The following is a 26,216-nucleotide window of genomic DNA, read 5'->3' as shown; positions in this document are numbered from 1 at the left end:
TTTGCTATTTTATTCTCTGTTGCTTTGCTTTTTCCCCAGATATTCCAGAGTTGTTGCTGTGTTTGTTTCCTTTCTATCGTGACCTGCAGTGGAATTGTGCTGCAATAGTGCTGTTTACCACTTACTTAAAACTCAGGGATTACCCCAGTGTATGAGCACATATACGTGAATGTGAGAGTCGATATTTTATATTGGTGTGTGTATAAATGGGTATAATATATAGTGTATGTCCTTTTTCCCCATGTACTCCCAGAAATGTTGATTTCTTTCTGCTGTGTTGACATTTTGTTGGGCTCCATCCTATGATGTTTGTTATCCGGTCTGTTCACGCTCAGGCACACTCATCAATAACCTGTAAGAACGTCGTTTATGCATTCACATGACCACATAAGCCGCATTCTCTGGGAGAAACCTGGTTGTGTTAAACCACTTTCTTTTAATCCCTTTTGCAGCATAAGAATAGTGGGGTTTCAAAATGCTGCTTTCTGCAAAAACCCTGGAATAAACCGTTTTCTTAAGTGCATGTAAATGTGATCAATTAAATATCTTACCTAAATATTCTTTACAAGTTTATTATCTCTTATTAATTGAGAGGCTACATAGAATACTTGCACTTTAAAAAATACATTTGTCACAACAAAAGACCATTAAAAATGAATTAGTAATGGCATAAGGTGAATTAGGTGAGTGTTATTAAAAATTGTGAAAAACTAAAGAAATGGTGACTACCAGTTATAGGACTTAAAACATACACATATTCCATATACATATATTACATTTTTTATGTAAAATCTCAAAAAATGTATTACATTTACTGATATGTCAACTATACAAATAGTATTTTTTCAAATATTTAGTATTAAACCTTTATTTGGCATGGTGCTAAGAATTGGTTCTGTCCAAGGTTGTGCATATTTCATTTTGCTGTTGATTAAGTTTTCTCTTACAGAAAAATCTGCCACGTGAATTTTTTTTAAGACAACAGCTTTCGGGTCCAAACAAAGATATGTTAGCTGATGTGAAAGGCTTTGGAGGAGAGCAGCCCACCTCCTGAGAAACAATCAATACACATGAAAACAAGAGGTCAGCAACCTTTGACATCTCCATTCAGACGGGGGAGGGGACATGATCTTTTGTAAAATTTGCTACATTGATCCAATTGTGTGATATTGTCGAATCCAAACCCCAGACTGTGAGGCAGACACTTTTTTGAAATGTTCAGAAAGGACACCTACTATCTAGGCTATACTTGGAAAATATTTTGTCTTCAAAAAAAAAAAGTTTGTCAGCTCATAATAAAAATTGCTCAAAGGGAAAAATATGGTTAAACTAAATTTGTCACTTTTTTAATCATTGTTTTGCCATCATTAGTTAATTTTAAATGGTACAAATAATGGTACAAATATCTCGTTAAATATGAGGTCATACAAACTGCATTTATAATATAATTAGCTAAATGCTTTTTAAAATAGTTTTAGAATGGCACCGCAGGACATGTCAACTTCCCTAAAGTATTTAATGTCAACTACCCCCATGACTTATCTGAAACTGAATATTGTAAAATCAATACATAAAAGATTTATACAGTCACTGGTACCAATCATATAGCATTCAGTAATGGCCTTTATGTCTTTTAACTAATCTTTCAAACTTCTATCTATTCTCTCATATTAGTGTGCTATTAATGAGATTAATGGGAGAGGACATTATTGAAATACCTCATTTGTCTCTTATTAATCCAATCAACATCCCAGCTTCCATTCCCTCTGCAGTTTGTAAGCAAGGGAGGAGAAGAAATTGCAAAGCAGAGTTCCAGGCATTCTTGCGCTGTTGTTAAAGAAGAGGACAGATTAAAAGTTTACTAGACAGCCAAATCACCACTGCAGCTGATGACACTCCTGGTAGAGGACAGGGGACAGCGCTGATTTCCAGAGCCATCAGGTGGTAAGGGGGCAATAGGCCATTGGCCGATTTGGCAAAGCGTGGTAAACTTAATTGCTTCAAATCAGGAATGTAGTATTGAGCAGATGTTTTTCAATCTCAGCTCTACATCAAGTTTATGACAGACAAAATAAATAAATAAATCAGTAAGCAAGATCAAGTGGAACATGGACAGATGATAAGCCTTTTTGGAACCATTTAGGTCAAATATTAAAGGTCAAGGAATGGTCAGTTTGTATTGCCATTACACCCAATAGACATTTTCACATTTTATTGTGTTACACCTTGGAAACACAACGTAGGCCCAATGTAGGCCTATTTCACAAAATAATGTTATGATTTATTGTCACAAATGACTACATTGTTCAATTAAAATCTGACATTTTTACAAAATTAACAATAAAAAAAATTACTGAATGCACAAAGTCACTTTTACTTGATTGGGAGACAATTGAGCTCATCCAGAAAGAATCCAAGATGATGCAAACCACTGGGACAGTCACACAACAATGGCCAAAAACATGCCACAAGATCCACAGCCTGTATGTTGGTTTCCATGCAGTGACAAAATAAATCAGGCATATGCTTGCTCTTGAGTCACTTAAATAATAGAAAATAAAAAATAAAGACAAATTATTTCAGTAGTCTGACTGAAATTGGACTTTTAAAGTGCATGTAAACACACGGTTACAAACAACTTCCTTCTCTCTAGATAAATGCTGTTGTACTCTACTGAGCCAAAGCCTTCTAGCTGACAACTGAAACATCTCTGACCTTCAACTGGTAACAACGGCCACAGCACACTATGGCTGTGTCTCATTTCGAAGGCTGCGTCCTCCAGATTTCGCATTTGTCGGCCACATACTTCATCGAGGCTATCTCATTTCAGAAAAGCGAGTAGGGCACTCCAAATGCAGCCTTCAAATGCGACCTTCTTTCACGGGAATTTGGAGGATGCATGAGGTGTATCCTTCATGGGCACTCACGACCCACAATTCTTTTCTTCAATTGAAATGAACATCATTTGTCTAAACAATTACGCTAATTTGCCCATAAATATGATGTTCAAATGCAAGTAATGTTAATTCTCAAGTTGAAGTACCTCAATAGACGGGTGCAGAGAATATAATATGCATAATTATATTCATATATCATTCAAATAATTTATTCGACCGTATTTCCGTTTGTCCTACGAAGGCTGTCTCATTTAAACGAGGCTTGCTTAAAGGAGGACACTCTGTATACTGCAGCCTTCAAAGGACACATTCTAGCTAGCACGCAGCCTTTAAAACGAGACAAAGCTAAAGTCACTGGAGTGAATGGGGAACATTAATTTGAGATCCATGTACTAAATATTTGCACTGACCTTGGAGAAGTATTTTACATCCCAAATTTAGAGTTCAAGGCAGAGCAGTTCAAAACATATTCAGCTTTTTTTAAACAGATTCAAAATCGGTCTCTGATCTGCCCAACCGAGCAATATAAATGGCAAACTTTAAGTAGAGGTTCAGTATGGAATGTAATGGTAGGGCTAAATGTGGCAATTGATAACTATGGATTAAATGCAGTGGAAAAGGCTGCTGCTTAAGAAAGACCAATATGTTTGTCTACAGAAAGAAGCACCTGCTGCCTGATTCGAGTTGAATCTATACCGAGAGTGTATAACAATAGGAGGGATTATAACAGCTATTTGGACATCTCTTTATCTTGCCATTTGTACATCACTGGTGGCCAAATTCATCTTCTGCTTATCTGAAGCACTGCGGTAAGACAGACTCAATAATAACAAGATAATATCTGACCATTATGAGATGATCATCATCGGCCAATAACAGTGTCCACTCGGCTGATTAACAGAAGTGTTACTTTCCCTGTGTTACAATGAGCCTGTTCACATGCACACCAATATGCTGATTACTCTCTAAAATCAGCGTATTTTATCTCACAGTGTGCTGATTTTCAGTACACTTGTTTTTGTGATATTGCTTACATGTGATAATAATAAAACCATTTATTATTAAATTATTGTTATTAGTAGTATTATTGCTATTACTTACTTTGAATATATATATTTTCTATACAATAGTAATATCTTTCTGTCATAATGTCTTCAATTTCATGCATCCAGTAAATCAGAGCTTTTATTTTGGCGGGAGTTTTATTTTGATGGAGTTTGAGTCCCTCCTGTGTGTTAGTTTTGAATAATGTCCCCATTCTAAATGAAGTTGAGATCTCAGAGCAGCACTGGAGAAGTTTGTGAGATTGTTCAATGTCGCATTAAGTGCATCACGTGCAATCTGTTTATGTGTGTGTGTTTGTGTTAAGTATGACACGGAGCACAGCAGCACCTAGCATTCATTCTGAAGTGTGACTGCATATTATTTAATTAAATGACATCCTTCCACTGCTTAATGATTACACTTGGTCAATACAAGTATTTAATTTGGTTAATTGTCAAATTGCCATTGATATCTTCTAAAAAAAAATTTCACATTCCTTAACATTTTGCTAATAGAGCCACACTGTAGTATCAGAATCAGAATGAGAATGAGCTTTATTACCAACTGTTCTCAAATTAAAAAGGATTTTGTTTTTTGGGTGATAAAAGAAACAATTGCACACACAACACAGAACATTACAGTGAGACACAGAATATAAGAGTATAAACAGACATACAAATAACAGGACATATAACAGAAAATAACAAAGTGGTAATGTATGTGCAAGGTAGGGGTATGTACAGTTATTTAATTAAATATGTGAATTTACATATGTAGATGAGATATGTATTTACATTATTGCACTATGGGGGGAGTCCTGAGTTTAATTGTTCATGAGGAAAATGGCCAGAGGGTAAAAACTGTTCTTGTGCCAGGATGTCCTGGCGCTCAGTGCTCTGTAGCGCTGCCCAGAGGGCCACATTTCAAAGAGGCAGTGGGCAGGATGTGTGGGGTCCAGAATGATTCTACCAGCACGTGTCCTCACACTGGAGATGTACAGGTCTTGGAGTGTAGGGGGGTCTACTATCATCTCCACTTTTTTGAGTGTGTTCAGCTCAAGGTTGTTGTGACCGCACCAGATAGCCAGCTGCCCTTCTTTATGCAGACGTGTCACTGTCGCGGATGTGTCAGATAACCGCGGTGTCATCTGCAAACTTCAAGAGCAGTGGAGAGAGAAGGCATCCCTGAGGAGCACCAGTGCTAATAGTGAGGGTCCCGGATGTGAGTCCCAGTCTCACTAGCTGCTGCCATTCTTTAAGAAAGCTGATGATCCATCAACAGATTGGGGTGGGCATGGAGAGCTGGGTCAGTTTTGTTGAAGGTTGAACTGAAGTCCACAAATAGGATCCTTGTATAAGTCCCTGGTCTGTTGTTGAAGGTAGCCAGGTGTTGAAGGATATAATGCAGTCCCATATTGACAGCATCATCCACAGACCTGTTTGCTCGGTAAGAAAACTGAAGGGGGTCCAGTAGGGGCCCATTGATGTCCTTCAGGTAGGCCAAAACCAGTCTCTCAAATGACTTCATGACCACAGACGTAAGAGCGACAGTTTTGTAGTCATTTTTGGGGACCGGAATGATTGTGGAGTATTTGAAGCAGCAGGGAACTTCACATTGCTTCAGTGATCTATTGAAGATCTGTGAGAGGATGGGGGCCAACTGGTCAGCGCAGACTTTCAGGCAGGCAGGTGAAACACCATCTGGACCTGAAGCTTTCCTAGTCTTTTGTTTCCAAAAGACCCGGCACACATCCTCCTCACAGATAATAAATGCAAATTGAGTAGCAGGAGTGGGGTTCTTGGTGGTGCTGGTACGTGTGAAGTGAATATCAGAGCAGGGGAGGGGTGTGAGACTAGGAGTTTCTAACCTGCAGTAAACACATTGTTTATCCACAGAGGATTTTTAGGCCTTTCCACACGTTTCACGTTTGCTGGAAACTAGTTTTTCAGCTTTTCATAGTAGCTTCTTTTAGCCACTCTGATTTCTGTAGTAAGTGTGTTCCTGGCCTGGTTGTACAATGTTTTAGCCCAAATTCTGCAAGCATCCTCTTTGGCATGACAAAGCTGTCTGCGTTTTCCTGTAAACCATGGTTTATCGTTATTGAATGATAAAAATGTCCTAGTAGGGATGCACATATCCTCATAGAAACTATATGATGTCACAGTATCTGTGAGCTCATCCAGTTCTGTGGCTGCAGCCTTTGGTGATGTGTTGTTTGTATTTTGGCAGTTCATGGGTGAGGTTTATTTTATTAAAATCTCCCAGAATAATGATAAAAGAGTCCGGGTGTTGTTGCTCCATGTCTGTGATGTGATCAGACAGCTGTTGCAATGCTGCATTCATGCATGCTTGTGGCGGGAAATAAACACTCACCAGAATAAACGAGAAAAACTCCCGTGGCAAGTAGAAAGTCTTACAGTTGATGAAGAGCACCTCTAAATTAGGACAGCACATTTTCTTGAATGCTGTTAAATCTCTACACAAATTTTAGTTGATGTAAAAGCATGTTCGAATGCCTCTCGTATGCCCTGTTAACTCTTCGCATCGCTCACGTGTGTTTTTTGGATCACTTGTTGAGCACTGCTGCGCCTCCATCTAAGATGTCTAATAAAACATATGAATAATCAAACACCAGTAAAAACATTTACAGATACGCTCTGCCGAAACTTCAGCAGCTCATCCCTGGTGAAACTGATCGGGAAAGAGCGACAAAAAACATGACAAACAAACAGAAGTAACAAAAATTCTAGAGAGCTCCCCACCAAAGCCACCATCTATATCTTTTTAGCATTCAGTAGTATGGTACCGTAATTGCAACAAGATGATATTGTACAGTTTAAAATGTTTTGGTATCACAATATTTTGTTAGTATATTATGCATTAGCTCGTCCTGTGTCCTTTCCTACTCACGATCAGCTTCAGTAAATGGTATATCGCCCTCTTGTGGTCTCCAGTAGGGAAAGTGAGTAGGAAAGCACACAAATTAGGCTTCTAATTAAAATGTTGGCTGATGTTAATATGTTGATGCCTCCAAAATATATCGATAAAACGTGCCGATCAATAATCAATATATCGATTTTCTGATGATAATCATGATATAATACAATTATTATTTTATTCACATTACAATAATGAGGATACTGTTTGTTTTGATTTCAAGGTAAATTATGACCTGGACATGTTCTTTACAGGTTTCGTAAGATTCACCCAAATATAACAGCAACCCACAAAAATATTCAAAGTGCATAAACACCAAGCAGTCACTGGCATTCACTGATTAAGTGGCCAAAAGGTGATTCTATAAATCATCAACGGACAGGAATTACAAAACTGCATCTATAATTGTAATCGTAATTACATTTTACTTATCGGTTTACTTTTCTTTGTCCAGTGATCGATCATATTGTTACACAGCTCAATACTGGATACTCAAAGCCAACCTCTCTTGAATTTATTGATTTCCAATGTTGTTTATATTAGATTTTCCAGTATTCCCTTTACATCGTTATGACTGAAAATATATTACTACACAGAAATGTAAAAACAGAGGAAATAAGAGAGAAAAAAGAAAGAACAATAATGAAAGATCACCAAGGGGAAGATCTTAAAATCAATCTTTTCCCTGGCAACAGGAAAACTAAAAATAAGAAATCAATCAACAATGGAGGGTCTAAGTCACATTCAGCCATGTTATCTGTGTAGGAGATGTCAAGCAGCTTTCAGCAGAACCTTTGTCTTCTCCCTGCAGGTTCCTGGCCCACAGAGACAAAAGCGTTTCATGTATAACCATGGACAAGAGCTTTAGGGTGAAGGAGTGCATTCTCATTGGCAACCAACAAACAGCTAACAATCCATGGCTCTCTTTTCAATCACTCCTTTGGAAACATGGGTGAGCTAAATGTTGAATTTAAACTCAGACTGAAAGGCCTTCAGGAAGCGGAATGACAAGGCATTCTTAAAAGCTGACAGGAACCAAGTAAGCTGGTTTACTGAACCTACAATTTTGCTACTAGTTGTGTCTGGTTAATGCTGTGTCGAGTAATGATGAATCTAAGGCTTGAAATGGAGATGAAATATTGAGCAATTACTTGGCATGTTGATTAACTGAAGATTATCAAAGACCATAATCTTAGACAGTGTGTGCAAATACAGAACTAGTTTGTAGTAGGGCTGGGTGATATAGCACAATTAATTAAATGTCTATTTCCAACATGGTTTTTTTTCCCTTCTTTCTTCTGTTTTTGTAATGTTTTACCATTGGGATGAATCACAGTTTCTCTGTGCATAACATATTAACAATTGGAATAATAGTTTTGTTTTTTCATATAAAACATCAATAAAGTAATTCAGAAACTCAGTTCTTATCTTGTTTTACATGTGTTGCTTACACAAAGAATATGGCATACAATTGTCCCACACAAAATTATTGTTTAATATAAATCTATTAAACAAAAATAACAGAAATTACAGTATCAATGGAAATATTGATGTCAAATTCTGTCAACATTGTGCAACCCTTCTGGGTTATAATAATATTCACAATTTATTCAATTGTTATTATTTTTGTTTCAGTAATTATTGAGACAGTTTTTATTATTTATACAATTTAAGATGATTTTTCTGTCAATAAAAAATTAAGCAAAATTGTGATAATTGTATCGATTTTGATACACTTCTTTATTCTAAGTTCTTGACTTAAAAGTATGAGAGAGCAAAAACAGATGTTTTAATAGCGTCAATAGCAAAAAAAACTGGCAATGGAGTTAGTTAGTTACAGGGGTGTCGCAATACCGGTATTGGGATCAGAATCGGATCCGATAAGAAAATACTCCGATACCATCTGACTTATGAATGTCATTCCGTAAACATTCAGCGCACAAATTTAAATCAAGTTATGTCCTAGTGAGATTATTAAACCACAAAAGCTCATACTTAATGAGATAAATCTATAGCTTGCATGTACGGTGCACTTCAAATGTGAGCACTAGTGAATGTGTGGAGACAATGTTGTGCCGACGCCGTCTGCACGTACCTTTTAAAGCACCTCCTTGGCTCATATATGGAAACTGCCATCAAGAGCACAGAGCACAAATTAGTAGTGTGAGGCAAATACAGACTACATTTTTATTTAAGTAAATAGCAGCATTTTGTGGTTTAATAATCACTGAGTCGGTATCGATGAGTACCAAAGATTATTGGTACTCGTACTGGTTCTCAAAAGAATGGAATCGGGACATTTTTTGTAAATCACTACAAAATGTTCAATGAATCAATGATTCAATTAATCAATGAAGTAAAAAATAAAGAAAGAAAAATAATGCTGTTTATTACTACTGTATGTATGGTTAAATATCATTCTTCCTTGTGTTCATTTAGTGGAAAACAGTGTGGAATACATGACTTGTTTTTTTATGTGTTAAGAGTACAAAATTACTAGGAATGCCCATCCCTAGTAAAGATCAAGTTAAAAACAATCAAGTAACTGATTACTTGAAATTTAGAATTTGAGTTCAACATTCAAATTTTGAACCTGTTTTTCTTATGAAAGATTATGCCTAAACAACAAGATCTATATAAAAAATTTAAAAAATATATATATTATTAATAATGATAAAATATTAAAATATTTGCACTAATACAAAGAAACATACTTTCCAATTCTTCGGAAGCAACACAATCACTTATTAAATAATAATAATAAATAATTTTCTTTTTGGGCGAACTAATGGCGAGATTTACATGAGAAGCCGTTTCAATGTAGCCCGCGGCAGGCAGAGGCACAAAAGAAAATTGTTTAATTGCATTAAACTTTCTGAATGGCTCCAATGACTGTTTGAAATGATAATTAATCTGAAAAATACAAAATAAAAATCTGTTTTAAACAATTTCAGAGCAAGAGAACAAATGATTTATATATCTGTTGTAGTCCAAAAGCTAAAATAAATATATATATATATAAATATATAGGGCAGCAGCAGATCAGAACATTGACTGCTGAAAAGTAAAACCATTTTTGTTCCAATCCCCCCCCTCAAAAAAGGGAAGCTGGTCATTCAGAGCCTCTTTCAAGCAAGAGAAAGAAGGAGAAAGAGATGTCTCTTTACATGCTATGTGAAGACGGGCTGATGGCAGCAATGTAACAGAGGCTATTCTTATCTCCTCCAGATTAACTTCCAATTGTTTTGGGCAAACAAAGGCTGCATCTTAGGAAACCACCCCCTAAAGGTCCAGATGGTCACCGTCCAAGACCCCTGACCTAAAGGCTCCGCCAAGGGACACAACTGCACATGCCTCAAGCACAGAAAGGCCACCTAGTAAACTTGCGTCTTAACAGCCAATCAAATGAGGACTCTGGTCACACTTTTTATAAGCTCTAAGCTTGTGCTGATGGAGTGGCAGCTAAGCCAGTTGGTCTGGTGGCCTAATCACATTGGAGTGGTAAATTAGAAGCAGGAGGAACCCGATTAAATTACCACTATAGACGGATTGTGTAGAAAGTGTATAACTTAATACCTGAAGATACCATCTTGATTAAAACCTGACCTCGGTTGAGTCTTGGTTCCTCTACTTACCTAAACATCTTAGTGAGATCTTCCTTGCCACTGTCACCTTCGGCTTGCTCACTGGCATTATTCTTTGTTAAGCCACTTGGGAATGATTAATATTTATGAATGTAATTAGAATTTACCTCTACATTGGTAGCAACAGTAAGTTTGTAAGTAATCTGATAAAATAACAACTATCAATGCAGTGTAACACAACTCTACAGCTTTTAAGATTTACACTTTTACAGCACTTTTACTAGTACAACACTCCTGTAATTTAATGTGGCTTTTATATAGTTATATAAATAGTCTTAAGTACAAAGCCTTAAAAGAGTCACTCTTGCTTGAAGTCAGCATGAAATCAAAATGTACCCTATTTGCTAATGTAATACACCTTTCTGGTATAATAGTGAATAAAAATGTAGATTTTTTTTCATAATGATTCATCAAAATGTAATTGCCTCTGAAACAACTTTCCTTTTTGGCCGACATCACCAAGCCCTCTAATTTTTCAACCCCTCACCTCCAATCACTAGCCACATACAGACTTTTAAAACCCGGTCTCAGTACAAGCTGCAATAATTAGTACGAGATGGCGAAATTGTAGGAAATCAAAAACATACGACAAAAAATTTACGACTTTTAATCCCATAGAGAAAAATAAACAATACAACAAACTGTTATTACAATTTTTCTTAAGTTTAACTCCTAACCTAAACCTACCTTTACCTCCTGAGACCCAAGCATGACTGGTGTGAGCATTTTCCATTTCCCTTTTTGATTTGTAATTAGTAGAACATAATAAACATGCAAAAAAGTTGAGACTAAGTTGTGAAACGTAATAATGCCAGGTTATTGAGTTTATCAATTTTTTCCTTATGTTTCCAGGACTGTTGGTTATTCATGTTTTTGAGACCTTACAGACTTACCAGCTGCTTTGGAGCACACCAAATTTTGGGAAAAGTACACATAAAAAACTATATAAATACAAAAAACTTAAATTAAATGTTATGTTACAAATGTTTTTTTCTACTTTGGCAACAACATTTCAATATTCTCTCTTTGCACTGTCAAACAAACAAGTGATAGCCAGTGATGAAGCATTTTACCAATCAGAAATTAGCATAATTAATACTAATACAAGTAATGGTCAGCATTGTCCAATAAATGCCAAACATGTTAAAATAAAATTATACATAATAAATTCTGAATCTATGTACTGATTTCCATTGTCCCATGTCTGCCAAACACGTTGAGTGGTTCAAACATCATCTACAGCTTGAAACTGAACTTTAGATAGGAAGTTTGGATCAAATGCACTTGGCTTCATAGGAGAGCTATAGGATATAGGCTCCCTTGCTCCATATTTAGTGAATGACTTAAACTCCAGTGTACCGTTTGTCTGCACTGGCCTCAGAACAGTTCAAAATGCACCATGTTTTCATCCTAACTTAATACAAAGACTAAAAAAACATTTTCTCAATGTGAAAATATGCAGTAAATAAGATTTCTAACCTTGTGCTTTTGTACACATTAGTGTACACTGTGTTTACCAGCGAGACATTTCACGAAAAAAAATTGCTCAAATTTTTTAAATTACTTATCCGATGAAACTAGAGACTCGAATATTTTGACTCAAATATGTTTTAATGTAAAGCCATAGTTAGGTTTCTTACCAGATGTAGTTCTCTTACGAGAGGTTCTCTCGTATTGCGTAAGCTAGCTCATTGGTTGCTCTGCGGCAACTGCTGCAGCCTATAGACGAGCTTGGGCAAACTCGCATCCAATGAGAGGCGTCCGCGCGCTCACTGCATCAAAGTCCGCCAAAAAGGGCGTGACTAGAGTGCATATAAGCGTAGTTCGTAGGCTGGAACCCTGATTTTCATCTCTTCAGTGAAGCTCTTCGCATCTCTGAACTGGAAGCCGCGTCGCCGTTCGAGGGGCATCTAGCAAGCGTGGACAGCGCTCGAAGAAGCCGACCGTCTTCGCCACCTTCAGCCATCCTGCGAGCTACGCCATCCGGCGACGTATCCTTTTTTAGAGCAAGCTAAGTTCCTCAGCGAACTTCACAAAAGAGTATCGAGCGTCTTTTTAAAGATGCCTCGCACTTCCTGTGGCTCATGCCGCGCTCCTCTCAGCGCCGGAGACCGACACATCATCTGCGCTCTCTGCCTGGGACGGGGCATGCAGAGCTCGCCCTCGCTGACGGCGGATGCGACCTCTGCGAGGAGCTTCGATGTCGACCCTGCGGGCTCGACTCGAAGTATGCAAAACCGAGCTGCCGCGCGCCTTCTGTTTCGCCGCGCCAGAAGAAGCGCCGCTCCCAAAGGCTGCGGAACCGGTTTTAGAAGCAACTGTCTCGCCGGAGCCCCTCCCTCGAGCATCGCATTCACCCTCCCGCCCCGGGGCCAGCGCAGTTGCCGCCGGCGGCCGCACTGCTGCCACCTCGGAGAGCGAGGCGGAGGACAAAGGCTGCTGTTCCATCATGGCTTCGGACAGCGAGGAGTGGTCACAAGCCTCCTCAACGGCCCAGGAATCCAGCAGGACCCGCGCCGGAGTCGCGGGGAACTGATACGCCTCCTCACACAGGCCGTCGACCGCCTCGGGCTCGAGTGGTCACCGCCCCCTGAGCAGGCTCCCAACAGACTCGACGGCTGTTTTCTTCAAAGCCGTCACTGCGCAGCGCCCGCTCCCTTCCTGCCGGAACTCCACGCCGAGCTCTCTAAATCGTGGAACGCGCCTCTCTCGGCCAGGACTCGATCCCACGTCTCCACCGCTCTCGCTTCAATGGACGGCGCCGCCGAAGGGCTACTCTTCCATCCCCGGTCGAGGATTCGGTAGCAGCACACCTTTGCCCGCCCTCCGCGAGATGGCGGTCTAAACCAGTGCTCCCGTCTAAGGCCTGCAGAACTATTTCCGCCTGTGTTGGCCGCGCCTATTCCGCCGCCGGCCAAGCCGCATCTGCTCTGCATTCCATGGCCGTCTTGCAGATCCTCCAAGCGGACCTTCTTCGGAGTGGGATGAGAGAGGCAAGCACCCAGAGGCTGTTACAGATCTAAGGAGCGTGACGGACCTCGCCCTTAGCGCCACCAAAGCTGCAGCCCAAGCTATAGGGAAGTGCATGGCCTCGCTGACTGTAACCGAGAGACACCTGTGGCTAGCGCTAGCCAACATGGGAGAAACTGAGCGCTCCACGTTCCTCAACGCGCCGCTCTCTCCGTCCGGTCTCTTCGGTTCCGCGGTAAGTGGCATTGTTGACCGTTTTGGAAGTCCAGAAAGCCACCCAAGCCATGAATCTCTTCCTGCCTCGCCGAGCTAAGCTCCTCTGCAGGCCGCCCACGTAACCAGCCTCCTGCACGAGCATCTTCACAGCGCCCAGCTCAACAAAGCCAGACTTCCCAGCGCCGACAGGGCGGCCGCCCCAGATCGGCTCAGACAGCCGCCTTAGACCACCGCCCCAGCGGGCCTCGGCCAAAGATTGCGCTGAAACCTGAACAACCGAAGTCCTCCTAGCTTTGTTGAACAAGCGACGGCTCAGTCCTGCCGCGGCGGACCACCGTCAAAGCTTCGCCCCTTTCAGTCCCCTACTCTCAGGCTACTGCAGTGGTGAATTTAGCAGCCAACAAGCCGGTGACACTGCCCGCTTGCCTGCACTCAAGCGCCGTTTTCACGGCGACCCAAATAAATCTTGTAAAGAGCAAACATGTCTTATGTGTAGAAAATGTGCCCACAACCCTGTGTTAGCCCCTACACACAAGCATAACACATCCCGTGCCCCTATCAGAGCACGCTCTCATAAAGCGATTACTGAACTGCTCGAGCGTCAGAGTCAATGAAGAGCCCACAAATGCGTCGTGGCGCCCATTCTCTGGCAGCTCTGTCACACGACCAGCCCTATGTGTAGAAAACGTGCCCACAATCCAGTGTTCACTTCTGCACACAAGCACTGCATGTCTCGTGTCCCCACCAGAGCACGCTCACATAAAGCAGTTACTGAACCGCTCGAGCGCTAGAGTCAATAAATGCACCCACGAATCGTCGCGGCGCCCATTCTCTGCCCGCTCTGTTACACGGCCAGCAAACATTCCTCTGTGTGTAAGTCCCGTGCCCATGACTATGCTTGCGCATCACGTAACAGATGTGACTCTTTCCCCATTCATTCCAATCGGAAGTCACTCACAAAACAGCCTGTTCATGCTGTCTGCGAGCAATCATGCATAAACACACTAAGCGCACTCACACATTTTGTTCAGCGCTCTGTGTCGCGGCAATCAGAGCGAATTGGCCATTCACCCTCTAGCGTTACGCTTCAAAGCGTGGGAAGCTATTCCAGGGATATCCAAGTGGGTGTTAAGCACAATACAACAGGGCTATTTACTACAGTTCGATCGCTGCCCTCCTCAGCTTCAGAGCTGGCTCGAAACCACTGTGAACACGGAAGCTTAGCGTGCATGCTTCGTTCAGAAATAACAAGCCTTCTGTGCAAAAGGGCCATAGAGAAGTGCCACCCTCTCTGAGCGAGTCGGGGCTTTACAGCCTTTATTTTCTTGTTCCCAAGAAAGGCGGCGCCTCAGACCCATATTAGATCTCAGGGTTTTGAACAAGGTGCTTGCAAAAGACCGTTCAAAATGCTTACAATCAGGAAACTCCTCGCGCATGTGCGCCAGGGGACTGGTTTATTTCTCTCGATCTGAAAGATGCATACTTTCAGATTCAGATAAATCCCGTCACAGGCCATTCTTGAGATTCAGCCTCGGCGGCCAGGTTTATCAATACACCGTCCTTCCGTTCGGCCTGTCCTTAGCACCCGTACTTTCACGAAGTGCATGGATGCGGCGCTTCGCACCCCTGTGGAGTCAGGGTTTGCGAATTCTGAACTATTTGGATGACTGGCTGATTATGGCTCAGTCACATATGGAGCTTCTGTCTCACAGAGCAGTTCTCCTCAGCCATCTGAACAGTTTGGGTCTTGCAGTCAATTGGACCAAGAGCTCACTACAGCCCAGTCAGACAATTTCCTTCCTTGGGATAGAACTAGACTCCATGGCAATGACGGCTCGCTTATCTACACAGCGCGCGCGCCGTGTTCAGCGACTATCCGCATCTTTTCAGATGAACAGCCTCACGCCTCTGAAGAAATTCCAGAGAGTGCTAGGTTACATGGCCTCAGCCGCAGCAGTACTTCAGCTGGGTTTACTGCACATCGCCCGCTTCAGCATTGGCTAAGCACCCGGCGTCTCGCCGGGCTTGGGCCACAGGCCGCCAGCCCATCAAGGTGACTCAGACCTGTATTTCAGCTCTGCAGCCTTGGACAGTGGCCGAGTGGTATCAGCGAGGAGTGACAATGGGAGCTGTAGCTCGCCCGAAAAGTCATCTCGACAGGCGGCGTCCAACACGGGTTGGAGCGCGGTCTCGCGAGAGCTCTCGGTTTTCGGCCTATGGTCAGTTCAGGAAAAGCTCCTTCACATAAATTGTCTGGAAATGATAGCGGTCGATGCACGCTGCGTGCGCTTTCTCCCGGTCATTCAGGGTCACCACGTCCTGGTCCGTTCGGACAACAGATCTGTGGTATCCTACCTAAACCGTCAGGGCGGTGTCAGATCCAGGAACCTTTTCCATCTGGCGGAGCGCATACTGAGTTGGTCCCAGTGCCACCTGCGCTCGCTGAGGGCGACGCGCGTGCCAGGCCACCTGAGCGGCGGCCCGGACAGACTGTCCAGAGACAATATTCCCCCAGGGGAATGGTCCTGCACGCTCAAACAGTCCAGGCGTTATGGCACCTATTCGGCAGAGCAGAGATAGACCTCTTTGCGTCAAGAACTCTCACTGCCCGATATTTTTCTCAAAAGCGAGGGCAGCTGGCCCAGGACTGGCCCAGGCGCCCGCTTTACGCCTTCCCCGTCTGCGCTATTGCCACAGGTAATGCAGAGGATCAGGAAATGCGTCACTCGGTGCTCCTCATAGCCCAGCGTTGGGAGAATCAGACATGGTTCCGGAGCTTACGCAGCTGTCACTGACAGCGCCGTGGCCCATCCCAGTGAGCAGATCTCCTCTCTCAAGCTCGCGGCACAATCTGGCATCCCCACCCAGAGCTGGGGCTGCATGCGTGGGTGATCAGCGACTACCCGTCGCTCTGCCAGAAGGAGTAATAAATACCATCATACACGCTAGAGCCCCTTCCACAAGAAGACTCTATGCGTCAAAATGGTCTGTGTTCTCAAAATGGTGCACCGACAGAGACCTGGACCCGCGGACATGTGGGGTGTAAGTCAGCTGCTCGTATTTCTACAAGAGCTGCTGGATAAGGGCAGATCCCCATCCAAGCTCAAAGTGTATGTGGCAGCCGTTGCGTGCACGGCCAGTCATGGGGAAAAAAGCGAGCTGGTCATCCGGCTTCCTTAGGGGAGCTAGAAGGATGAACCCCAGCGCCCCCATCGGTTCCTATCTGGGATCTTTCTATAGTTCTCGAAACTATGAAAGCCCCCTTTCGAACCACTTCAATCCGTGGATTTGAAATACCTTTCACTCAAAACCGTTTTCTGACTGCCCTGTCATCAGTCAAGCGTGTGGGAGACCTTCACGCGCTGTCTGTCAGCTGCGTGTCTTGAGTTTGGACCAAGTGACTCCAAGGTCATTTTAAAACCTAGACACGGCTATGTTCCCAAGGTGATCGGTACTCCTTTCAGAGCACAGGTCATTTCCCTATCGGCGCTACCAGCATCCGATAGCGAGCGCGACGCCAATCTCCTTTGCCCAGTCAGAGCACTGAGATTGTATACGCGGCGCTCCGCCGCTTTCAGGCGCTCTGAGCAGCTTTTCGTTTAGTTCGAGGGTGCACCAAAGGTCTCGCCGCCTCGAAACAGACACTATCTAGATGGATAGTGGACGCTATTGCTGCTGCATACGCGTCAAAAGACCGGCCATGCCCGTTGGGAATTAGGGCTCACTCCACTAGAGGCATGGCATCCTCGTGGGCATGGTCCAGCGGGATTCCCATTCACGACATATGTGTGGCAGCGGGATGGACTTCCCCCTCCACATTTGTCAGATTTTACAATATGGAAGTGCCCGCTCTGCAGGCAAAACTACTAGCGGTTTAATACGCTACAGCTCCCCTGGTGAGCTGCACTGATGGGACACATTCCACACAGACCGGCACCGCCGCACTGTCGTTCCCTTCCCACTATGTGCTTATATATTACACAAACACTGACCCGCATTCTTGCCGGCCAAATCTTATTTCCCCACTCATAAGGGCTCCCCCGGGTTAACCCTTAATTCCCTGGGGCTCATACAGTGGATGCTTGGCGCGCGGCGTTGACAATGGGTTCCGTGAGCGTAAGCTAGCTTACGCATATCTGAGAGAACCTCTCGTAAGAGAACGTATCGGTTACCTAACATAACCTTGGTTCTCTCTAGATGAGGGAGCAGTATTGCGTAGCCGGCCGATGCTGGCGCCCACGGCGACTTTTCAGCTTCAGTCAATGAAAACCAGGGTTCCAGCCTCACGAACTACGCTTATATGCACTCTAGTCACGCCCTTTTGGCGGGCTTCGAGCAGTGAGCCGGGCGCCTCTCATTGGATCGCGAGTTACGCCCAAGCTCGTCTATAGGCTGCAGCAGTTGCCGCAGAGCAACCAATGAGCTCGCTAGCTAGCCCGCTCAAGGTCTGCAGCTGCCGCACTGCGTTGACAATGGATACAAAATTAAGGATAATTTTTTGGCTTCAATATCTCAGAAAAGATGAATCTTTCCCGTAGCGTAAGCAGGCTTACGCAATACTCGTTCCCTCATCTAGAGAGAACCGAGGTTACGTTAGGTCAGTGATTCTCAAATGGGGGTACGCGTACCCCTAGGGGTACGTTGCGGTACTGTAGGGGGTACGTGAGATTTATTCAAAAAAAAATATATATTTTAATTCTTAAATTAATTTAAAAGATATACAAAATCATCCATGATTTCTAAAAATATCATATGAAAATAAGTTTAATAAAATGTTTATGCAAACCACATTTTGAAATAAAATGTTTATATTTTAAATGTGATTGTAAACTACCTAACGTTAAATCAGAGAAGAAGAATTTGAATCACACCGAGCGGGAAGCCAGTTGCTTTACTATAAAACAAACAGACATTTAAATGAAATCTTGGTTAAAACGTAGTAATACTACAGTGGAGGATGAAGAAAAAAAGAAAGCCAAAGTGGAGCCAACAAAATACCGTCAATATCAGGAGGGGTATGTTTTGATGGGATTCACGGCAACAAACGGCAACCTTCCCCAGGCATTGTGTTTTTTATGTGGGGAGAAACTAGCTAACAGTTCGATGAAACCGGCGCACCTCCAGAGACATCTCAGCACCAAACATCAGTGTCCTGTTGGAAAGCCACCAGAGTTTAGATCATCACAGGAAACAATGCGAAAAGTCTCCACAACATCAGCCAAAGCACTACAGGCGTCATATGCGGTGTCACTGCTCGTGGCCAAAGCAAAAAAGCCGTTCACGATCGCTGAGGACCTGTTACTCCCAGCCGCTGTTGTATTAGCTGAGACAATGCTGGACAAAAATGCCGCGGATAAATTAAAAACGGTGCCTTTGTCTAATGACACCGTTTCCCGCAGAATAGAAAGAATGGGAGCGATTATTGTTGAACAAGTTGTGGGAAAACCTGGCGAAGCATTTTCACTACAGCTTGATGAGTCGACCGATGTCAGTGGCAAGCTCATTGCTTTTGTGAGGTATGTGGATATCGACGACATTTATGAAAATGTACTTTTCTGCAAGAGCTTAGATGGAAAAACAACAGGAGAGGACCTTTTTAATGTTGTGGATAATTTCTTCATTGAAAACGAGCTGGACTGGAGAAACTGCAAGAGTGTCTGCACTGACGGAGCTGCATCAATCACGGGGCGTGTTAAAGGGTTCATGGCGCGTATTAGAAATAAACATCCTGAAGTGCAGTGGAATCACTGTGTCATACACAGGGAAGCACTGGCATCCAAAAATATAAGTCCTGTGTTGCATGACGTTTTGAATGACAGCATTAAAGTGATTAACTTTATTAAGTCAAGGCCACTCAATGCACGACTGTTTCACCGTCTTTGTGAGGACATGGGAGCTGAACACACACAACTGCTGCTACACACAGAAGTGTGCTGGCTATCTCGAGGGAGGATACTGAACAGGCTGTTGGAACTACGGGCGGAGGTGCACACCTTTTTGTCAGAGCAAAGATCTCCATATGCCACCCTGTTTGAAGATATAGATTGGCTTGCAAAGCTGTGCTATCTGGCAGATATATTCAGCAAATTAAATGAGCTGAATGTGTGTCTGCAGGGCAAGGACACCCACATTCTGAACCTGTATGACAAGGTGGGTGGTTTTCTGAAGAAAGCAGAGTTGTGGAAATGGGCATGTGTACAGGGGGATCTCACCTGCTTTTCTCAGGTGGATGCTTTCCTCTCCAGGGAAGATGTGGAGAGAGCACCAGTGAAGTCCATCATAGAAGAACATTTGGCCAACCTGATTGTGAGTTTTAACTCATACTTTCCTGACATGGAGGGGAAATCTCCACAGCTCAGTTGGGTGAGAAACCCATTTCTTTTGTCAGAAGAAAGCAGAAAGAAGCTCCCTCTCTGTCACCAGGAAAAACTCTTGGATGTGTCATCTGACTATGGCCTACGGATGAAATATGAAAACTCCACTCTAGCGCAGTTTTGAGGGTGTGTAAAAAAGGAGCACCCTGAACTGGGAGAAAAAGCTTTGCAGCAGCTACTGCCCTTTGGATCCACATATTTGTGTGAGGCCTCATTTTCTGCAATGACTGTGATCAAAACAAAGCAGAGAAACAGACTGGGCCTGGAAAAAAGTCTGATCACTGCTGTGTCCTCCCTGCCCCCGAGGATGACCAAGATCCTCAGTGAAGCACATGTTTCGCACTAAATTATAAGTGCAACTTAGTTTGTTGTTTATTATTACAAGTGTTTTTGAGCTAAAATGTTATACACATCATATATATATATATATATATATATATGCACACTGTATACAATGTTTATTATTGCAAATGTTTATTATTGCAAATGTTTTTCATTTACAATGTTTAATAAATCTCATAATGATGGCACATCACTATATCGTAGCTTTTTTTTTTCTATCTAAAATTATTGGGGCCGGTCAGGGGGTACTTGGCTGAGAAAAAATTTGATAGGGGGTACATTATTGAAAAAAGATTGAGAAGCACTGCGTTAGGTAACCGATACGTTTTCTTGGTGTTTCTCCTAAAGACAATCTCCGCTGTGTTGCTTTGTCACATGACTGCGTGTGTCGAAAATGTAACGCTTTACTGACAGCACAGAGTCTCCTGAACTGAAATCACTCAGTTTAATGAATTAAATTATGCGCTGCATATAGTAAAGCCAAAATACAATGTCAACGCATAAGGATGCAGGGCACAAGGATAAAGTCTAAGCCCTCAACCAAACCCTAAACCTAACAACAATTGTGCATCAATTAAAGAAAGTTACACATAGGTTCATTATGGACAAAAATGTCCATGTCCAAAAACTGTCATAAAAATATTATAGATTTATATTTTTTTCCACTTTCACTGACATAATTTTTTTAACCAGCATCAGCTCTAATGATAACTACCAAACATTCATTCATTTTTAGAATTTTAACCCTTTAAACGCTGATTTGTTTACATAATGCCACTGTTGTTTTTTTAGGAAAAAATGAAAAATAGTAATTATTTTCAATTTAATAGATCCTAAGCAGAATTTTTTTTCTTTGATTATTAGAGCCTCGGATATGTCAATGATTAACAACAACATTCATTTTGATGCTTTCATATTTTTTATGCAGTATCAGATTTAAAAAAAAAGCTACCACTTCGGTCCATAATGGACAAAAATGGCCATGTCAAAAAAGTGTCATAAAAATATTATAGAATAATATAGGAAAAAATGAAAAATAGTAATTATTTTCAATTTAATAAATGCTAAACAGAATTTTTTTTATTTTTATTATTAGAGCCTCAGACACATACAAACCACACTCTGAAATCCATACCAACACAATCACACAATTATATATTCATAATGTATCTAATTGGCTCTATAATATGCATAAGCCAAAAACAGCAGAAAACAACAACAAAAGCGATGATATGCCAAACCTGAAAAAATGGCACGATCTGGTAAAAAATATTTAAAATGTAAATTTTGAAGCCTTGCCAACATAATGAAAGCATGTTAAACAAGATTGCATAATTTTATAGTTAAATGGCACTGGGATTAAAAATCGCAGTTTTAATGGGTTTCAATGGGGCCATTTTTGTCCAAACCGACGCTAAGAGGGAGTATTTTGTGTAACTAGTGCAAAAAATATTTATTTAAAGGAAATAGGGTGAAATATTAAAATTCCAATAAAAATTCACACCTGTGGAAAATTTTAAGCAGTTAGCATTAACACAGACAAAGTTATCAAAAAACCAAAACTGAAAAAGCCAAAAATGTCCACAAGGATGCACAAGGGTTAATAGGGAAATAACTTTTGCGTCCCACAGAAGAAAACATTTGAGTGTTTGGATGAGAAGATTATTTTAATCTAGTACAAGTGATTATTAGTTGTCATGTGACTATGTTGGACCAAAGACTATTTAGCCAATTACTGGTATTAAAAAGAACAATGTGGAAAAAGAAGTCCCGCCTTACAGGCAAAAAAGCCAAATGCCTTATAGATACTGCCTATCAAACAACTCAAGAAATTGCATGTGCATTAGCTGAACCAGCCTGGAAAATAGAGCTAAACAAGCACAATTTAAGAAAATAGCTGCCTGATAGCTTTCCAAATATAGCCGCCGAGTTAACTGATTTACCTTGAAAGGGACTTTGGTTGTTTTCATGATCCATCCAGTTCCAGATGGATAAAATCCTAGTTAGTCCTAGCATACTTGCTTTTCTTGGTGAAATATGTCACATTACAGAAGTAAATTGGGTTGCAAAAATGGGTTTTAGGAACAGTTCAGCTAGGTCAATATATATATACAGGTCCTTCTCAAAAAATTAGCATATTGTGATAAAGGTCATTATTTTCCATAATGTAATGATAAAAATTAAAATTTCATATATTTTAGATTCATTGCACACCAACTGAAATATTTCAGGTCTTTTATTGTTTTAATACTGATGATTTTGGCATACAGCTCATGAAAACCCAAAATTCCTATCTCAAAAAATTAGCATATCATGAAAAGGGTCTCTAAACGAGCTATTAACCTAATCATCTGAATCAACTAATTAACTCTAAACACCTGCAAAAGATTCCTGAGGCTTTTAAAAACTCCCAGCCTGTTTCATTACTCAAAACCGCAATCATGGGTAAGACTGCCGACCTGACTGCTGTCCAGAAGGCCATCATTGACACCCTCAAGCAAGAGGGTAAGACACAGAAAGAAATTTCTGAACAAATAGGCTGTTCCCAGAGTGCTGTATCAAGGCACCTCAGTGGGAAGTCTGTGGGAAGGAAAAAGTGTGGCAAAAACGCTGCACAACGAGAAGAGGTGACTGGACCCTGAGGAAGATTGTGGAGAAGGACCGATTCCAGACCTTGGGGGACCTGCGGGAAGCAGTGGACTGAGTCTGGAGTAGAAACATCCCGCATTCCCCAGGTCAAGCCACTTTTGAACCAGAAACAGCGGCAGAAGCGCCTGACCTGGGCTACAGAGAAGCAGCACTGGACTGTTGCTCAGTGGTTCAAAGTACTTTTTCGGATGAAAGCAAATTTTGCATGTCATTCGAAATCAAGGTGCCAGAGTCTGGAGGAAGACTGGGGAGAAGGAAATGCCAAAATGCCTGAAGTCCAGTGTCAAGTACCCACAGTCAGTGATGGTCTGGGGTGCCATGTCAGCTGCTGGTGTTGGTCCACTGTGTTTTATCAAGGGCAGGGTCAATGCAGCTAGCTATCAGGAGATTTTGGAGCACTTCATGCTTCCATCTGCTGAAAAGCTTTATGGAGATGAAGATTTCATTTTTCAGCACGACCTGGCACCTGCTCACAGTGCCAAAACCACTGGTAAATGGTTTACTGACCATGGTATTACTGTGCTCAATTGGCCTGCCAACTCTCCTGACCTGAACCCCATAGAGAATCTGTGGGATATTGTGAAGAGAAAGTTGAGAGACGCAAGACCCAACACTCTGGATGAGCTTAAGGCCGCTATCGAAGCATCCTGGGCCTCCATAACACCTCAGCAGTGCCACAGGCTGATTGCCTCCATGCCACGCCGCATTGAAGCAGACATTTCTGCAAAAGGATTCCCGACCAAGTATTGAGTGCATAACTGAACATAATTATTTGAAGGTTGACTTTTTTTTGGTATTAAAAACACTTCTTTTATTGGTCGGATGAAATATGCTAATTTTTTGAGATAAAAAATATCTATTTATTAAAACAATAAAAGACCTGAAATATTTCAGTTGGTGTGCAATGAATCTAAAATATATGAAAGTTTAATTTTTATCATTACATTATGGAAAATAATGACCTTTATCACAACATGCTAATTTTCTGAGAAGGACCTGTATATATTGACCTAGCTGAACTGTTCCTAAAACCCATTTTTAGGAACATATATATGTATATATATATATATATATATATATATATACACACACACACACACACACACACACACACACATACATGCTGGAATTTTCTTAACCTTGACACAAAATTCAACTTTATAATGGCAATGGCAGGCCAACAGCTGACAGTGCTGCATTCTTTTCTGAGGTGAACTTTCAGTTCCATTACCAAATGCCTTTTAAGAGTCCAGCTTTCTCATAGCTGGCTTTTGACTTAGGCTCCGAAGTGTCTGTGACCTCAAAGGCCACTGAGCAGAAATGTTCAGGGGGTGGGAGAAAGAATGAGGCTGTAAGGACACAGGAATGTGACCAAAACATTGCCTTAAAACCTCCAGGTCATGGGACCTTGAAGGACATCAGATGAACATCCAGTTTAGATGGGAATGCATTCAAGATAGACAGGTTTATGTGTCGTACCAGGAATGCAACCCAGAACTGACTGAAGATTCACTATCACTGATTGATTGTGACACTTTAAAGCTTTTTATTTAACAGTCATCATTGAATTCATGACCTTATCTACTAACAGCTTACTTCAGACGGCTTAAACAGCTGAAAGTTGACAACTCAGAACTTTAGACTCCAGTCTTGAGTCATTACTCAAAAGTGTCTATCTTTTTTCCTATCAAATCCCTTAAAAACATGATACGTTTCCACCATAATATGTTCATAATCATACATTCTTAAGGGATCTCATTCAAACAGTGCAAGAAGCTTTCAGAACCTTTCTGCAGAAGCTTTCTCTATTTCCCCATTGATGATGGCTAATACCAAGTTTACCAGGCTAACAAAAAACCTTACACACTCGCTCACTTTCATGTATTTATGAACATCTTCTGTGCAGTTATGTCTAAAATTATTCGATAGATGCTAATGTTATGTTCAATAACTGACAAACGAAGAACAATGCCCATAAAGAAATCCGATATATGGCTATATATGAACATATAAAAATTGTAGTTCATATATTTGTGCATAAAAAAAGCTATTTTTGTAGTATTTTGAAATATACTTTGTTAGTAGTATGTGACTTTCTTTTAAATAATTGACAACCATATATGAACATTTCATGTGTTTTACATATAGTATATTGTAATTTTACAGATTTCTGGATGTATAATAATACTGTCAATATGACAGTGTTCCCATAACAACAGAGTTTGTATATACAAAGAAATAAAGTGAATTCAACTAACTTCAAGTTATAAACAATGATGAATGTTAACGCGTTTATTTTAGACCATATTTATTTTCTACTGTGTGTTTGAATTTGACGTAACGCCAATGAGATATGCCAATAGACGCAAGTTTAACTACAGTATAGAGCATTGGCTGAAAGTTTGGTTTAAATTAATCTTTATATTTACATGAATCTTGTCAAATTTGCTGTTTTTTAAACCTTTGTAAACAAGTGTTATCGGTTAGAGACGTGACGCTGTTAAAACTTAAATCACGTAACGTGATCTCGCGATTCCACTGCTTAATTAGTCAACATATCGCGCAACTTTAATAAAATACACGTTAACACAAGTTCGCAAATACGAGTTGAGCTTTCAACACCAATGGAAGGAGACATCCGTTGACTAAACCGAATGTGTATGGCATCAATCCTGACTTAACCTTGAACCTAATGTGTAATGAACATGAAAAATAAACTTAATTACTTACCGAATTCAGTGACCAGATGAAGGGTTTCTTCCAGATGTGAGATCTCAGCCTTGTCTGCTCCCTCTCGCGTCCTCCTGATAATCAGCCGCTGTGAGACTCGTCATGACGTCAAAAGAACAAACTGTATGTTCTGTCACGTACCGTACCGTTTCTGTGTATTTGAACATTCACATCCAGCTCCGTGAAGCTCACATTGAATGTTCTAAAGGTTCAGTTATATATATAAATATATATATATATATTTTTTTTTTCCAAGAATATCAAATAACTGTGACATGACAACTACTGGACCAGCCACTGCTGGTAACTTTACAAACATTTCAATTCCAACATCTACATTTTTTTTCTTCATTTAAAACATTTTATTTGCTGCTATTTGTATTATAAAGTGTATTATGGCTATATTTCGGCAT

The 26,216-nt window shown here is 41.2% G+C and overlaps 2 protein-coding genes across 4 annotated transcripts in view; one reads left to right on the top strand and one right to left on the bottom strand.

Annotated features, from left to right (window-relative positions):
• The window catches only part of greb1l (GREB1 like retinoic acid receptor coactivator), an 80,718-nt gene extending 54,783 nt beyond the window's left edge, over positions 1–25,935 (bottom strand). For 2 of the 3 annotated variants that reach the window (XM_052134446.1, XM_052134449.1), the window contains exon 1: positions 25,804–25,935. The gene's annotated coding sequence lies outside the window, so the exon portion shown is untranslated. Of the gene's footprint in view, positions 1–1,718; positions 1,828–25,803 lie in introns of all 3 variants that reach the window. The other variant, XM_052134448.1, reaches the window with a different exon arrangement.
• On the top strand, positions 18,812–20,206 carry LOC127649025 (SCAN domain-containing protein 3-like). Its single transcript, XM_052133906.1, has one exon. It carries the CDS (start codon positions 18,812–18,814, stop codon positions 20,204–20,206), a length of 1,395 nt encoding a protein of 464 aa, XP_051989866.1.
• Positions 25,936–26,216: the final 281 nt, after the last annotated feature.

This window comes from Xyrauchen texanus, chromosome 9, assembly GCF_025860055.1.
Source record: "Xyrauchen texanus isolate HMW12.3.18 chromosome 9, RBS_HiC_50CHRs, whole genome shotgun sequence".
Lineage (NCBI taxonomy): Eukaryota > Metazoa > Chordata > Actinopteri > Cypriniformes > Catostomidae > Xyrauchen > Xyrauchen texanus.
The sequence above is the reverse complement of the archived record's forward strand: the minus strand, read 5'-3'. Positions and strand labels throughout refer to the sequence as shown.

What these genes read in the sequence shown, in the direction of transcription:
- LOC127649025 (XM_052133906.1), top strand. Translation starts at nt 18,812, where the DNA reads ATGAAACCGGCGCACCTCCAGAGACATCTCAGCACCAAACATCAGTGT.